Source organism: Schistocerca serialis, chromosome 2 (genome assembly GCF_023864345.2).
Source record: "Schistocerca serialis cubense isolate TAMUIC-IGC-003099 chromosome 2, iqSchSeri2.2, whole genome shotgun sequence".
In the NCBI taxonomy this organism is placed as follows: Eukaryota; Metazoa; Arthropoda; class Insecta; order Orthoptera; family Acrididae; genus Schistocerca; species Schistocerca serialis.
The window spans coordinates 797,940,069-797,956,936 of NC_064639.1; the positions used below are offsets into that span (position 1 = coordinate 797,940,069).

Sequence of the window (16,868 nt, forward strand, 5' to 3'; positions counted from 1 at the left end):
CACGCACACTTGAGCAATATTTTAGAATGGGTCCCACGAGTGATTTGTAAGCAGTCTCCTTTGTAGCCTGATTGCATTTCCCCAGTACTCTGTCAATAAAACCGAAATCTACCACCTGCTTTACCTACGAGTGAGTCTATGTGATCATTCCATTACCCATCCCCACGGAGTGTTAGCACGCAAATATTTGTATGAATTGGTCGATTCCAACTCTGACTCCTTGATATAGTCGTAGGATAATATGTTTCTCCGTTTTGTGAAGTGCACAATTTGACATTTCTGAATATTTTAAAGTAAGACGCCAGTCTTTGGACCACTTTTAAATCTTATCAAGATCTGAGTGAATTTTTATGTAGCTCCTTTCAGACAGTGCTTCATTATAGATAGCTGCAAAAAGACTGAAACTACTATTAATATTGTCCGCAAGGTCATTAATATACACTGTGCTACACTTCTCTGGGACACAACCGAAGTTATTTCTACATCGATCGATGACTCTCCATCCAAGGTAACAAGCTGCGTCCTCCGTACCAAATAAATCCTCAGTCCACTCCCAAATTTATCTTCATACCCGATATTATAGTACTTTTGACAATAAACGTAGATGTGGTACAGAGACAATGCTTTTCGTAAATCAAGAAATATTGCTTGTACCTGCGTCCTCCGTACCAAATAAATCCTCAGTCCACTCCCAAATTTATCGCCATACCCGACATTATAGTACTTTTGACAATAAACGTAGATGTGGTACAGAGACAATGCTTTTCGAAAATCAAGAAATACTGCTTGTACCTAACTGTTTTGGTCCAAGGCTTTCAGTATGTCACGGGAGAAAACTGAGAGTTTGGTATCACATGATCGATGTTTTCGGAATGGATGCTTGTTAGCATGGAGAAGGCCATTCTTACAGAGATACTCCATTATGCTTGAGCTCAGAAATTTTCTAAGATCTACAACAAACTGATGTCAAGGATATAGGATGGTAGTTTAGTGGATCACTTCTACCATCCTTCTTGTAAACGGGCGTGACCTGTGCTTTTTTCCAAACACTGGGCACGGTTCTTTGTTCAGGGATCTACGACAGATTAAAGTTAGAAGAGGGGCTAACTCAGCTGCCGATTCAATACAGAATGTAATAGGGACTTACAACGAACTCTGAAGCTTTGTCCGATCTTAACGATTTCAGTTGTTTCTCAACACCACTGACACTAACACATATTTCTCTCGTCTTTTCAGTGATACGAGGATTAAATTGGGGTAATTATCTTTGCTTTATCTTCGTAACGGAACGTTTGAAAATAAAGTTAAGCATTTCAGCTTTTACTTTGCTACGCTCAGTTTCAGTTCCAGTCTCATCCATGAGTGGCTGGACACAAACCTTGGTGCCATTAACAGCCTTTACATACAACCAAAATTTCTTTCGGTTCTGTGGCAGATCATTTGACAGTATTCTGCTACAGCAGTCATTGAAGGATTCATGCATTGTTCTCTTGACAATCAAACGCGTTTCATTCAGCATATCTCTGTCTATAGCCCTACGCTTTGTTTCGGACTTGTTATGCAGTACTATCTATTTCTTTAGCAGTTTATTTACAGTGACTGCTTACCAATGAGGTTCCCTCCCGTTATGAGCTGTTCTTCTGAGTACACATCTACCTATCCAGTGCGTGGTCAACTATTCTTTTAAGACGGAGCCATAGTTCCTCCACATATTCCTGCTCTGTGCTGGAAGTCTCAAGTTGCTCATTGAGACATGACACCACTGTATTTTTTAGTTGTCCTTCAAACTTTGATAATCATTGTTGCCAAAACCGCGTCGTGGTCACTAATACCAGTTTCGATCAGAACATCCTTAAAGACGATAGGCCTATTTGTTGCCATTAGTTCTAATACAATTTCATCATGAGTGGGATTCTGAATTATGTGTTCTACATACACTCCTGGAAATGGAAAAAAGAACACATTGACACCGGTTTGTCAGACCCACCATACTTGCTCCGGACACTGCGAGAGGGCTCTACAAGCAATGATCACACGCACGGCACAGCGGACACACCAGGAACCGCGGTGTTGGCCGTCGAATGGCGCTAGCTGCGCAGCATTTGTGCACCGCCGCCGTCAGTGTCAGCCAGTTTGCCGTGGCATACGGAGCTCCATCGCAGTCTTTAACACTGGTAGCATGCCGCGACAGCGTGGACGCGAACCGTATGTGCAGTTGACTGACTTTGAGCGAGGGCGTATAGTGGGCATGCGGGAGGCCGGGTGGACGTACCGCCGAATTGCTCAACACGTGGGGCGTGAGGTCTCCACAGTACATCGATGTTGTCGCCAGTGGTCGGCGGAAGGTGCACGTGCCCGTCGACCTGGGACCGGACCGCAGCGACGCACGGATGCACGCCAAGACCGTAGGATCCTACGCAGTGCCGTAGGGGACCGCACCGCCACTTCCCAGCAAATTAGGGACACTGTTGCTCCTGGGGTATCGGCGAGGACCATTCGCAACCGTCTCCATGAAGCTGGGCTACGGTCCCGCACACCGTTAGGCCGTCTTCCGCTCACGCCCCAACATCGTGCAGCCCGCCTCCAGTGGTGTCGCGACAGGCGTGAATGGAGGGACGAATGGAGACGTGTCGTCTTCAGCGATGAGAGTCGCTTCTGCCTTGGTGCCAATGATGGTCGTATGCGTGTTTGGCGCCGTGCAGGTGAGCGCCACAATCAGGACTGCATACGACCGAGGCACACAGGGCCAACACCCAGCATCATGGTGTGGGGAGCGATCTCCTACACTGGCCGTACACCACTGGTGATCGTCGAGGGGACACTGAATAGTGCACGGTACATCCAAACCGTCATCGAACCCATCGTTCTACCATTCCTAGACCGGCAAGGGAACTTGCTGTTCCAACAGGACAATGCACGTCCGCATGTATCCCGTGCCACCCAACGAAGGTGTAAGTCAACTACCCTGGCCAGCAAGATCTCCGGATTTGTCCCCCATTGAGCATGTTTGGGACTGGATGAAGCGTCGTCTCACGCGGTCTGCACGTCCAGCACGAACGCTGGTCCAACTGAGGCGCCAGGTGGAAATGGCATGGCAAGCCGTTCCTCAGGACTACATCCAGCATCTCTACGATCGTCTCCATGGGAGAATAGCAGCCTGCATTGCTGCGAAAGGTGGATATACACTGTACTAGTGCCGACATTGTGCATGCTCTGTTGCCTGTGTCTATGTGCCTGTGGTTCTGTCAGTGTGATCATGTGATGTATCTGACCCCAGGAATGTGTCAATAAAGTTTCCCCTTCCTGGGACAATGAATTCACGGTGTTCTTATTTCAATTTCCAGGAGTGTAGTTTTCAGAGAAGGCATTTGAGAATGTTTCACAGTATGCCTTGCCATGGCTACGACTAACAAAATTGCAATTTTCCCAATGGGTTGATGGATGGTTAAAGACCACACATCTCAAAAACCCTTGTGTGCCTTCCAGGGTAGCAGCCTCTGATGTGCAGTGCACATACGACTCGTTTAGGCGGACCCTATACTTCTCGTCTCTGTGGCTCAAGTCCAGGAAGTCGCAGCCTAGCTTGTCACAGAACCATCGAAGTATCGTGTTCAGTCCTTCCACTCGACTCAGATCCAAGGGCCACGATCAGTTCTGGGATGGCTAAGAAATCTGGCAACTAGACTGGTGAGTCAAGTATCCGTACATGCCTCGAGGCACTCGTGGTGTGAACTGCTGTATTACTCTACAGGAATATGTCATTTAGTATCCTGGTTTATCTTTTTTTCACAGACTGGTGAGCATTAAGCCTACTTTCAGCAATCACCGAATCAATCTCGTTGCCATATCAAATCGTTCCCCACACCACGAATCCAGGAGTTGGACAGGTATGAGTCTTGAGAATCACTGATTGCTATAATCTTTCACCAGACTGTCTGTGAACACGCTGGCGTGGATCATACCACCACAAACAGAAGCGAGACACTCTCTACAGCATGAAAGAATCTGAGGCCCATGGTATGATGTCAGCTGAAAACGAAGCACGGCAACTCGAGATCTCAACCCAACTTCAAGTAATCTGCTTCCGACAGTTTGTGGTGACTCCCTGTGTGTAACCTCCGCCTAGATTTCGACTGTTGCCATACATTTATTCGTCAAAGACAATCAAACGATCTGTTCATTATGTAGCCCTTCTGAGAGGACTGGTGTCACGCAGATATGCCGAGCCTATCATGTCACTACTCGTTCTGCACTCACTGCTCTACGACCAACCGCAGTAGCCACAATGTAGTAATAGGGGCAAACGTTCGGAAGAAATCCGCCATCCCTACTAAGTGGGAAACTGCCGTCGCATTCCCAAGGAGTGCGCAGATATAAATCGCTTTTATTCGACTCTGGTCAATATTAAACCCCACTGAAGATATTATAAGTCCCAGAAAGGAGATCTATGGCTGGGCAGAATTCAGCTTAGGCGGTTTGACATTAACCTGGACTTCATGAAGGACTTCCTTAATATGGCCCAATTGCTAGTCGACTAAAGATAGAAAAATTATCCAAGTAGTGATAAACGCAAGTCAACTTCAAATAAGAAAAAAAGCATTACCTAAAAGATGGGACAATCCCGCAGCTCTAGTCGAGCGTCCGAAGGGAACGCGATTGTAATCAAACAGGTTCCAGTCAGTCACAGAGGTGGCTATTGGTTTTGACTCCTCTACTAACTGTATTTGGTAACAACCCTAGTTAAGATCAAAAGTGGTGAACATCTTAGCTCTTTGAAACCACGAAGATCAGACCTGAAAATCTGTTAATGGTATGGACTGCAAGACTATGTTTTGCTGAGTGTGTGGCAATCTGCCTCAGTCCAAGCCCCTCCCTGAGGTCGTAGAACCAGAAAAGTGGGAGACGAGTATGGAGATTTAGATAGTCTAATTACTCTTTTCTTCAGCAGTTCATCCACAGCGACCTTTAATTGGTTCATACGCGGTGGAGATAGACGATACGGGGTGTCTAACTGGAACAGTTCTACTTTATACTTCCTGCACTTTACCAGCCCTAGCCGTTTGGTGAGAATAACCTTAAATTCTTCGGACAACGCCTCCAGCTGTTACCGCAGTTCGGGGCTCAAGTCACTTAGTTCGTAATCATATAGTGTTCTAGCATCACTGTTACTAAGCACCTCGTACACACCGACTTGTGCAACGTGCTTACAAAATTCAGTGCCGGCATGAGGCTCAAAATCAAAGGAAAAGTTCTTCTCATACTAATTACGAACGAACCCAGCATGGCGAACATAATCCGTGCCCAAAATCATTCGTACGTATAACCCTTCCGGAACCTTGAACTTAAATGCTCACGTAAATTTATTAATACGTAACCTAACCCCTGATCCCCCAAAAACGACATTTCACTCAAATGAACCACCTTATATGATTCCTTTTTTATGGACAGAGACATAAATTTACAAAAATTACTGGAAGACGGGTAGAGATATCAAGTAGGTGTGGTCGTTTACCGCTGACACCATATCACAGACAGCATAGACTTTTATGGTATAGAGCCGAAGCCAGCTGGGACACTGAGTGGCATTCCATGGTGTTCTCGCTACAGTTTTAGCAGTCAGATCGGCGGGAACGTATCTGCAGACGACCAGGTGAAAGGTCACAGGCAGAAGCGATTTTCGGGACCCATACCTCTCCAGTTCCTGGAATTATGGTGTGGGGAGCTATTGGGTGTGCCAACACAACTGATTTCGTAATTGTTGAAGGGAGACACAATACGCATCATATGTTGCAAGAATATGGCATATATTGCCTTCATAGCAATACTACAGAAGGGTAATGCAAGACTTCCACCCTGAGTCCCCTGATTTGTTACCCATTAAGCATCTCCGAAATGTGATGGGAAGATGTATACTTTCATAGCAGCATCCAATCAATAATCTTCTAGAATTGACATAGTACGTTTCAGGCAAGAAAGCCTTCAAGATTACATTGTGAGACTATGAAACCATGCCATCACGAGTATAAGGGTGTATTTGTGTCTTATGTTGGTGATGAACATCAGATGAAAGAAATGGAAGTTTAATAATTCAATGACCACTATGTAAAAAAGGCTGCATAAATTTAAATAAATATCGGACTGATGCTTTGTAGTGTAATATATTTCATTTCGTAAGTGTACATAGTCATTAAATCCCCATTACACTCAATAAACAGGTAATTTTTATGTTTCATTGCTCTCATGCGTTCTTATCCTCTCCACTGGACTAAATGAAAGAGGCAAACCACTGCTTCTGTGATGGCTACTCAAACTTTGATATTCGCAAAGAGAGAAAACAACGTAGTTTTTTGTTTACTTCTTGCCAATTCAGTGTGATATGTGTACCAGAATTTCTTCTGTGCATTCCTTGAATGGGTTTAAAAAGTTATAGGTAGCCAATAAAGTCAGTTGTTACAACCCACTATTTAATATACAAAAGAATTGCCTGACGAATAAGTAATATTGACTGAATCTAAAGTAATACAGGAACTAAATAGTGAGATCTTCAATACAGACCTTCATAGCGTTGTAAAAGAGCAATATATTCGCATCTTTATAGCGCTGTGAAAGAGGAGTATATTCGCTGAAGGTTTATTGTTCAGTGATGAGACAAGCTTTTGTAAGAAAATACAGGATGTAAGTACTGGTTCTTGTGTTTACCGCTGTCTCTGTATTCGACAAGTACCTCGTGAGAGCATTATAATTATTTATGTCTCAGGAAGAGAAAGCTGTACAGAAATCCATCAAACAACAACTGTTATCTCCCTGTCTCTCCGATTAGATTTCTGCAACGACTGCAGAGCACATTTCCAGGAAGGTGCATCAGTAGCGCTACTCAGCTGTGCGACCACAGTATTTTATATCCTGACATTTATTTTGCGGAAACTGATCAAGAATGCTAAATGAATCGGTTCCCTTTCTCACAGCAACTGAGCTTATTGAACCAATGTGTTTGTACTGAGCTTATATCTAGAATACCGAGAGAGGCGACATATGAAGAAACGGATTACCGTTTCGATACCTCGTAAATTACCTGTGTACTTCCGACCAGTACTTTTAATGAAGAAGTATTTCCAAGTGCTTTGTTTATGGCAGTTCAGTAAGGAATCAACGGTCTTTATTATTCTATAGATTATTCAATTTTTGAATGATGGTACAGTATTCAGATGTGTCGATGATCTTAAAATTTCCTGATATTGGTAACCAAACATCGTACCATCAACTAACAGATCTCTCGTCACGGATATATATTACCACGAATACTAAAGAATGTCGTTAATCGCGCAGGAAGATCTCTTTGATAAACATACATCAAAAGAAGTTTCGAATCGTCCCGTTTCCCAGAACTTCTGAAGATGGACGTTGACTGTGGGTATTGTACCACAGACACAGTCCCTTTGACTGTTCATAGATGTCACTAAACCCGAGCAAAGATGTAAACAACTATGCATGAGCAGCGCCTATTAGACGGAGGAGGTCCGACAGCCGATCAGTTCCAGTCATTCCACCAGGAAGGAAGTACATGGCTCGTGTTGTCTGTAGCTCAACCATGCCTAGACGCTCCATACCGCGGTTCGATCGCGTCCGCATTGTTACTTTGTGCCAGGAATGGCTTTCAACAAGGGAAGTGTCCAGGCGTCTCGGAGTGAACCAAATCGATGTTGTTCGGACATGGAGGAGCTACAGAGAGACAGGAACTATGACACGCCTCGCTCAGGCCTCCAAAGGGCTACTACTGCAGTGGATGACCACTATCTACGGATTAGGGCGCGGAGGAACCCTGACAGCAGCGCCACCATGTTGAATAACGTTTTTTATGCTGCCACACATTGTGTTACATCTCAAACTGTGCGCAGTAGGCTGCATGATGCGCAACTTCACTCCCGACGTCCACGGCGAGGTCCATCTTTGCAACCACGACACCATGCAGCGCGGTACAGATGGGGCCAACAACATGCCGAATGGACCGCTCACGATTGGCATCACGTTCTCTTCACCGAGGAGTGTCGCTTGTGCCTTCAACCAGACAATCGTCGGAGACGTGTTTGGAGGCAACTGCGTCAGTTTGAACGCCTTAGACGCACTGTCCACCGAGTGCAGCAAGGTGGAGGTTCCCTTCTGTTTTGGGGTGGCATTATGTGGGGCCGACGTACGCCGCTGGTGGTCATGGAAGGTGCCATAACGGCTGTACGATACGTGAAACGTGAATGCCATCATCTGACCGATAGTGCAACCATATCGGTAGCATATTGGCGAGGCATTCGACTTCATGGACGACAATTCGCGCCCCCATCGTGTACATCTTGTGAATGACTTCCTTCAGGATAACGAGACTGCTCGACTAGAGTGGCCAGCATGTTCTCCAGACATGAACCCTGTCTAAAATCTCTGAAATAGATTGAAATGAGCTGTTTATGGACGACGTGACTCACCAACCACTCTGAGGAATCTACGCCGAATCGCCGTTGAGGAGTGGGCCAATCTGGATCAACAGTGCCTTGATGAATTTCTGGATAGCATGCCACGACGAATACAGGCATGCATCAATGCAAGGGTATTAGAGGTACCGGTGTGTACAGCAGTCTGGACCACCACCTCTGAAGGTCTGGTGGTACAACATGCAATGTGTGGTTTCCATGAGCAGTAAAATGATCGGAAACGATGCTTATGTTGATTTTTATTCCAATTTTCTGTACAGGTTCCGGAACTCTCGGAACCGACGTGATGCAAAACTTTTTTCGATATGTGTAGTAGTGTCAGAAATTCTCTGGGAACTCCGCCTTTTTGTACTGACAGACAAATAAGTGCATTTTCCGATGATAAAGTACAGTACGTACATCCACGTATTACGACAGACTTTTGCAAAATTCCACAGCAAACTGCTGGTTACAACGAGGACGTCTGATAACTGCAGCTCATTAGAAAAAATAACAGTGAATCCGCACGAATTTATCTGAATGTTTCTGTTATCAGTACAGTTAATCTGGAAACGCGAATAGCCCAAGATAAGACCCTTGGCAGCACGAAAACATGTGACGACTATAACGGAGGCTAACATGTAAGATAGTGGGGAAACGATTCCTCGAAGGAATCGTCGGTGATAAATGTCAATGCTGTTTACAGTGATCATGAAAATCCCGCAAAACATACGTACTGTGAGTCATCATGCAGCAGGCATAAGGAAGTATGTGGTGTAAGGAAAAGCAACAATGAGGAAAAAGACGAATTCAACCTTACAGTTTACGACTAAACTGTTCTAGGATATAATTATATCTTTTGCGTGTGTGTTTCGTTTACAATCCGATCTGTTCGCTTTATGATCTTTGAGATAAGCAAACTGTCCGTCAATGATGTCTTCACTAGACACGTTGTGAGAATCCAACACTGCTACTATGTCCGAAGATGACGCCAATATGGAGAGCGATGCCAGCGTTTTCGTCGGTGTATCATTTACAACGATTCTGAAAGTTGTTGTTGGCAGTGGTTTAGATACATTTAGGCCAGCTGTATGCTCAACTTTGTATGAACTGCTCCGTGTATTTGTGTCCTCAGTAATAAATTTATTTGTTCCTCAGGAATTAACAATTCATAACAACTGCATTCAACAACAATGACCTCGCACTCAGCAACTCACATTTTTTACGTGTGCTGAAGGATACTTACTTACATTCACTTGCACGTACGAAATGTGAAGTGGTTCAACTTCATTACTTACGTAAGAAACTTTTTTTACTGTAGCTGTATCCATCCAGGAACGATTCCCTGCGCTTAATGACATTTCAATGTACTCTTAAATTCGCTCAGCTGATAAGCGCTGGATCAGTAGTTCCAAAGGAACCAAATGTTTGGGGATACATAACAATGTGAATAAAAGATATTCATTCAGTAATCTATCTCTTTATTATTCATTACAATAGTCAGTTTGACCAATATCCAATGTCATGCTGCACTATTTACCTGGCTGCTGAAGTACTTTCTCAGCAGATATGAAAGGCTGCAACATATTCTTGAGTGACACTGGGCAAATTGATACTGAAGATGAGGTGCAACTCGCCATTCCACAGCAGCACCACTAATAAATAGCATAAACTTAACCGAAATTCCCGGAAAGTAAGATGTGTCCTACATTTTTTTTTGTTTGATGTTGTTCCATAATTTGTCGTACATCACACAGTGCACGCAGCTCAACAATCTATTTGCGCACTGCTTCTTGAAATTTACGTTATGTGAAAAAGTAATGAACACATGAGTACAGAACTCGACAGCGAGAGTTGATAAATTTAACAAGTGAGTAAATACTATGTAAACAGCTACTCTCGACACGCCATAGCAAAGATACTTCCTTAAAATATTTTAGTTGTAATGAGGTCCACAGCCAACACAGATTTTCTGAATTAGAAAAACCTGTTGCACTGGCGGTTATAAGCTGAATTAAAATATCCTTTTCTTTTTAATTCACTTCTACTGCGCAGTTTCGTCTTTGTAATCTATTTCAAATGGTTGTATTGTATGAACCACGAAGTGGATGTACTTGTTTCAGAGTAGAAGTATTCGGTAAGCCATAAAATGGTAAAAACGTAGAGAATTTCTCAGAATTTACAATCGTAGAGGTGACACCAAATAGATCAGCTGTAACACAGTATACAATTTAGAAGCGTAAGAGTGTAGAATATATACATGAATTGTACTGTACTACTACTTGAAAATGAGTACATATCCAAAACTGCTCAATAGCGGTGAATACAAAATAAAACGATGTATTAATCCACTTAACTATAGCCAGTGGGACGGATTGCTGTCATGTGGGGAAAAACAACCTTTATTCTGTGACACGCTGAACCGAGCTTATTACGCTCGCAGTTTAAGGTTATGTTAAGAATTACTTCATTCCGAATGAGTGCAATCGCTATAGTACCGTGCCAAATTTTGGTGCGATAAGTATAAAAGCTATTATGCTATATCAATCGTACTGTAGTATCGCACCATATAGTTGCCATTATTCACAGGAGCCCCTTACTCTCGAAGTGGCGGATGGTGTACTGTATGTAGGCCCGGCAGTGTTCGTTGTCATAGATACCGTACAACGTGTCCGGCTGAAAATTGAGTTCCCGCAATGCTCTCTGGTATTTCTCTCCGATGTGTTCCGAGGAGACCACGACACCGCAGAATGTGGAAGTGTACAGGGCGAAGGGGTTCAGGTCCTCCATGTCCCTGAGCAGTTCGTCCAGCGGGTAGGCGTCCGCAGCAGCTGCCATCCCAAGCGCGCGCAGCGACGCCTGAAGCTGTGAGTGGTAGGTCTCTAGCAGCGAAGGCAGGCGCTCGTGCACGTCCACACCAGCGTTTGCGGACAGGAAGTACACCAGGTCGCGTGCAGGGCTGGACACGTGCACCAGCTGTGGATGTCGAAGAGCAACACAACAAAGTGAATCCCACTGAATAGTGGAGTGACGGCTTAAAGCGCTCTACCTGCTACTCAGCTGTATAGCTGAATAAAATAAGACACCAAGCTCACCAGAAAGAGTACACAGGTCGTTTTGGGTAGTTGTAGATAGTGCAGAACCGGCACCTTTTAACGCCAGAAGTGCATATCCTCATATTTCCATCTATTGTACTATAAATTTTTTCCTTATTTTGTTACCAGAAGATATGACATTTCTGTGTCTTTATATATTGTAGTTGTTTTACAATTTGTATATATATATATATATATATATATATATATATGCATTTATGTCGATGTACAATTGGTTTGTTTTGTAAATATTATTTGCATTTTTACGATGGGTCTCGACTAGGGAAAACTATGCTATCGAACGATTACATCGATAGGTCGTGTGGAGAACCAAAGTGTTTAGGATCTTTGGGAGTGTTAACTCGGCCGCGTGGAGCGCGGGCAGAGCAGAGGCTGGCTGGAGTAGGTCGGTGGAGCAAGTGTGTTGAGTGACGCTCCCGCGAGTTGCTGCGCTATCGGGGTTTGGCAGCATGTCATTGCGCTCGACTTGCTATGATAGTTTCTGGCACGGTGTCGCGGACGGGAAACATTAGCTGGTACACATCAAGAGCCCGTTTTGCCTGGTGACTGTGTCGAGAAGAAGGCGCGCCACCTCCTCGATCGATGACTTCAAACCTTCAATCAACCAACAAGGAAGAGTGAAAGTACGTTAAGTTTTAGAACTGTATGGCAGACCTCAGCTTTTCAAACTGTTCCATTTGCATCACTAAAATACAGCAACTTAGCATGACCCTTTGCTGCTCATTGTCCCAATTGCATTACCAAGCAGGGTCCGTTCCTTTTCCGAAATGTACCCGAGTGTCGTTGAAATTCAAACGCCAGCATTAAAGTAATATCATTCCATTTCACTGCTTTAATTTCAAAGTTCAGTTAAAAATAAACAAACAGAACTATATTTAGATTACACAAGCACAAATTAAGAGTACGAGTTTTGTTACCATATTTTAGCTTACCTGTGACTGGAGCTCAGCTTGGTACGTACTAAATTTTACTATTGTTAATTGTTCAAAATTATTTAATCCAAGTTCAAATTTAAATCTCTTATTTCTAAATTGCGTAGATTCAAGTTGCTTTTGAGATGATTGTTGAGGTAGCCCAAGACTAACCTTATTTTATTTGATTTCGTAGTGCTTCAGAAACAAAGTTCACTATTAATTTCAGTCACTAAATTAACTTTCAGTTTTCTGGTTTTATTAATTCTTTTGCTAAATTAAGTCAGAGTGTAGCGTAATTTATTACCTCTGACAAACATTCAGTTTTCACACAACACGTGTCAACCTTCAGTTGCCACGCTTTTAGTGCTAATTATATGTGCATTAGCCTTTCTATTTTAGTTATCATAGTAGTTGTCCATAGAACTGGCGACTGTAATTTTCCCCAAATCTCAAATATCTAATTAACGCCAGTTAATTGTTAACGTAACGACGGCACATATATTTTTTTATTAACTTTACCCTATTTCAAAATTAATTTCCACCAATTTCATTTGCATTTTTCCTTTCATTTAGATGTAACCCTTCCTCCCTCTTTACCAACAGATTAACTTCGGTGACGGTTGCTTTTCCCAAATTTCCATTAGGTACATGCGGTTTAATTTTTCGCTGTCATTAAGGTCGGTAAGAGAGCGGTAGCTTACAACCTCCACGTCTAACGCCAGTCATGGCAGTGAAGTGCTGTGCATGTTTAATCTGATGGATGGTATCAGTGTAGTAAGATGAAAGGATGTCGAGACGTTACAGAATGATAGAAAGAAGCTTACATTTTTGGATGTGCCCGTGATCACACTGTGAATCAAATGTCACAATTTATTGCTGTATTTGTTGTATGTCCGATTTGGCTATAAGGAATCGTATGTCATTTATGGTGATGTCCAATGGTGCATGAACAGTGGTCGTAAAAAATCCTGACCGTCAGGAACAAGAGGCGGTTGTAACGCCTTGTTGTGTATTGTCAGTTTCGTACCCGACAGGAATTGCTGATGCCAATGACTGCAGGTCGATCCCTGCCAGTTTCTGAACGAACCTTGCGAAGGTAACTCCATTCAGTGGACATCTGAAGTCAGGAACATCGCAAAAGCCCATTGCTCACATCACCACATAAAGCTGCACGAGTTCAGTTGGCCAAACAACACAGAAACTGGACAGTATTGGACTGAAAATGTGTATGTGGGCCGACGAACTTCGATTTTGTCTCTTTTAAAATGATGCGAGGCGTTATTGAACTAACGACCCAGTAAAGGGTTTAAGCTCGAGTGTGTGGAAGGTGCTACTCAGGCTGGAGGTGGTTGTGTGACTCTCGAGGGTGGTTTAAGTACAATGACTTGGCTCGTCCACTCAGGTTCTCTAAATTTTAGCCAGGATATTTGTTCTAACACTCTTAGTGACAAAGTGTTCCTCTGCCTTCGACAGATTCATGATGAGTTTGCTGTGTAAGCTCCCGTCCTCCCAAATTAGAACGACTATGTTCACTGGGCTACAAACATACGTTCCTGGCTCAATAGACTCTCCAGCATCCTATCACACGTCGAATGGGACACCCAGTGTTAGTCCCATTCATATTACTGAGAATATCTGGATCAGCGGGTGAAATATAGCAATCAACGTCCCCACAGCTTGGCAGGTATATGGGATTAAATCACCAATGAGTGGCCTCAGCTGGATATGGCATACATGAAGAATCTTGTGGACCCCCTTACTGCCAAACCATGACCGTCATCAAACCTAGAAGCCTTGTTACACAATATTTGCTGGTATCTCCTCGGGGGGTGCAAACTGATGTCGGGTATACTTACTTGTTTCACAGAAAGTTCATTGCAAATCGCTCATTTCATACCTTGCTGGTCCTGGAAGCTCCATTTGACTATTATACTCCATGTTTGGGAATTTAATTTGAGCTTTTAAAACTTCACCTTCCTCCAGCAAAAACTTACAAGAGAGGAGAATTCCCACACTCAGAACTACTAAACAAGGAAAGGAAGTTAGCAGGAATACATAGCGCTACGTAACAAAAAACTCTGCAATGCTAAATGAATTATACAAAGAAAACAGGTATTGAACAGCCTTTGCCATCCACAAATCTTGCTTCTCAACTCCCGCCCCTCTCTCTGTCTGTCTCTCTCTCTCTCTCTCTCTCTCTCTCTCTCTCTCTCTCTCACACACACACACACACACACACACACACACACACACACACAGTAATAAAATAACGGCGACAATAACATTGCATTTTTCACTGAGTGACTTTCATAAATGTATTTCTCTGTGTGAAAGCGTTTGATACCAAGTCAGAGTGAATCGAAAAGGTGGGAAAAACAATGCGTATAAACAACAAAGAAAACGTCGTGATTTCCGTTTTCCATCGTTCCTTAGATCTTTCAAAATTCATGGAGGTAGGTTGCGTCAGCCGGCCGACGTGGCCGAGCGGCTCTAGGCGCTTCAGTATGGAACCGCGCGACCGCTACGGTCGCAGGTTCGAATCCTGCCTCGGGCAAGGATGTGTGTGATGTCCCTAGGTTAGTTAGGTTTAAGTAGTTCTAAGTTCTAGGAAACTGATGATCTCAGATGTTAAGTCCCGTAGTGCTCAGAACCATTTTTAGGTTGCGTCTTTGCAACTAATGTAAAGCAGTCTGTTTTTTTGCCATAAGCATTTCGCTTCTTGTATTTATGAAGTATCTTGAGTAGCCTGAAAATATATAAATGGCTTATATAGTGCAGGGTGTCCCACGAAAGACGCCCGGGAGGGTTGAGCGGGTCGCGTGGCGCGCTTGCCGACTGTTGCCGCTGCCTCTGCCGGTTGTCGCTATGCGTAGTTCTCCAACACCAATAATTGGCTCATGCTCCCTATACTTTGCGACTGAGAGTACCGCTTTTTGCTTTTGAGTTTTTTGGCAGGTTTAGTCGCTTCAGATATTGTTACTAGACGTCATTATCGTAACTGCGCCCAGGGCGTTCAGTGCCCTTATGTCGCTGGGCCTGGTCCTCACACAGAAACACCGTGCGCGTGTGCTCTACACTGTACGACTGAATGTTCGGATGTTTTGTTTTGAGCTTCCTGTCGAGTTTCCTTTCAGTATGGTATACACGAAGGATCAACGAGTGTTTCTTGTGTTGAACTATACAAAAACAAAATCGAAGAAACACACCCATTATGTACAGTATGTGTGCTGCATCTCCTCCCTTATTTCTAATATGTTATTCTACAAGTAAAACTAAAGAAAAAAGTTCAGATAAACATAGGTCCGCAAATGTTTAGTTATGGAGTTACGGCTAATAATAGATTTTACCTGAAATTTAGCAACTTCACTAATATGAAGCCATCGCAAAACTGTACGAGGTTACAGTAAAGCACAATTACCATTTATTTTGTTGTTCTTGATGTGGTGAATCTAATAAAACATGTCACAGATGTGTATCTGAAGTAGTTTTCCAGAACATCCAGAGAAGCAAAGACTTAATTTGGTAAATTTTTTAATTTATTAAGTACTAGGCCCAATTCATTTTTAAATTCCAGACAACTGCACAAAGTTTTCAACAGAAGTTGTAGAGAATTTAATTTTGAAAAATTAGGGTAATGACGTTAACTGAAACTGTATGAATGTGTCACATAATCTGCTTTTATTAATAACATAGCACACATGAATTCATGTTAAACTGCAAAAATAAAGCTCAGTGTTAAGGAAGTTGTACCGTGAACATACAATTTCACAATACATTCACAATAAATGTTCAAAAATGTCTCCATCGAGTTCAATGCATTTAGTTGCACGTGTATGAACAGATTTTGTTGTTCGTTTTAGTTTCACAGGGTTGTTCTTAATTTCGTCTATTGAACTCATAATGCGAGAAAGTAATGCCTCACGTGTATTGACTTTGTCCTCATAAACTACGTTTTCATCCATCCCCATACACAAAAATGCATTGGTGTTAAATCTGGCGATCTGACATGTAGTACCCTTCCAATACATTTCTGCCTAAAATGTTCATTTAAATGTGTAGTAACGGCGTTGGTGAAATGTTGAGGCGCGCCGTCATGTTGAAAACACATTTGCAATCGCGTAGCAAATGGAACATCTTTGAGCAAGCAGGGCATTTCTTCTTGAAGGAATTGTAAGAACGTCTCACCAGTTAGACGTCCTCGGAACATGAATAATCCAATAAAATTGTTTATACCATCTCGAGTAAACTGTGCCTCATCTGTAAATAAAATGTATTTGTTTAACTACTGATTAGTATTTAACCAGTGGCACAACTCCAAGAGAAGGGCAGGATCTCCGTATATAAATGATGCACTTTTTGTGATTCTTGAGTTTCTCCCGGCG

The 16,868-nt window shown here is 43.1% G+C and overlaps 1 protein-coding gene across 1 annotated transcript in view; it reads right to left on the minus strand.

Annotated features, from left to right (window-relative positions):
* Positions 1–10,038: 10,038 nt before the first annotated feature.
* The window catches only part of LOC126456426 (uncharacterized), a 73,390-nt gene continuing 66,560 nt past the window's right edge, over positions 10,039–16,868 (minus strand). The window contains exon 4 of the mRNA XM_050092177.1: positions 10,039–11,432. Within this exon, the coding sequence (XP_049948134.1) occupies positions 11,040–11,432 (393 nt within the window). The 3' untranslated portion in view covers positions 10,039–11,039. The remainder of the gene's footprint in view (positions 11,433–16,868) is intronic.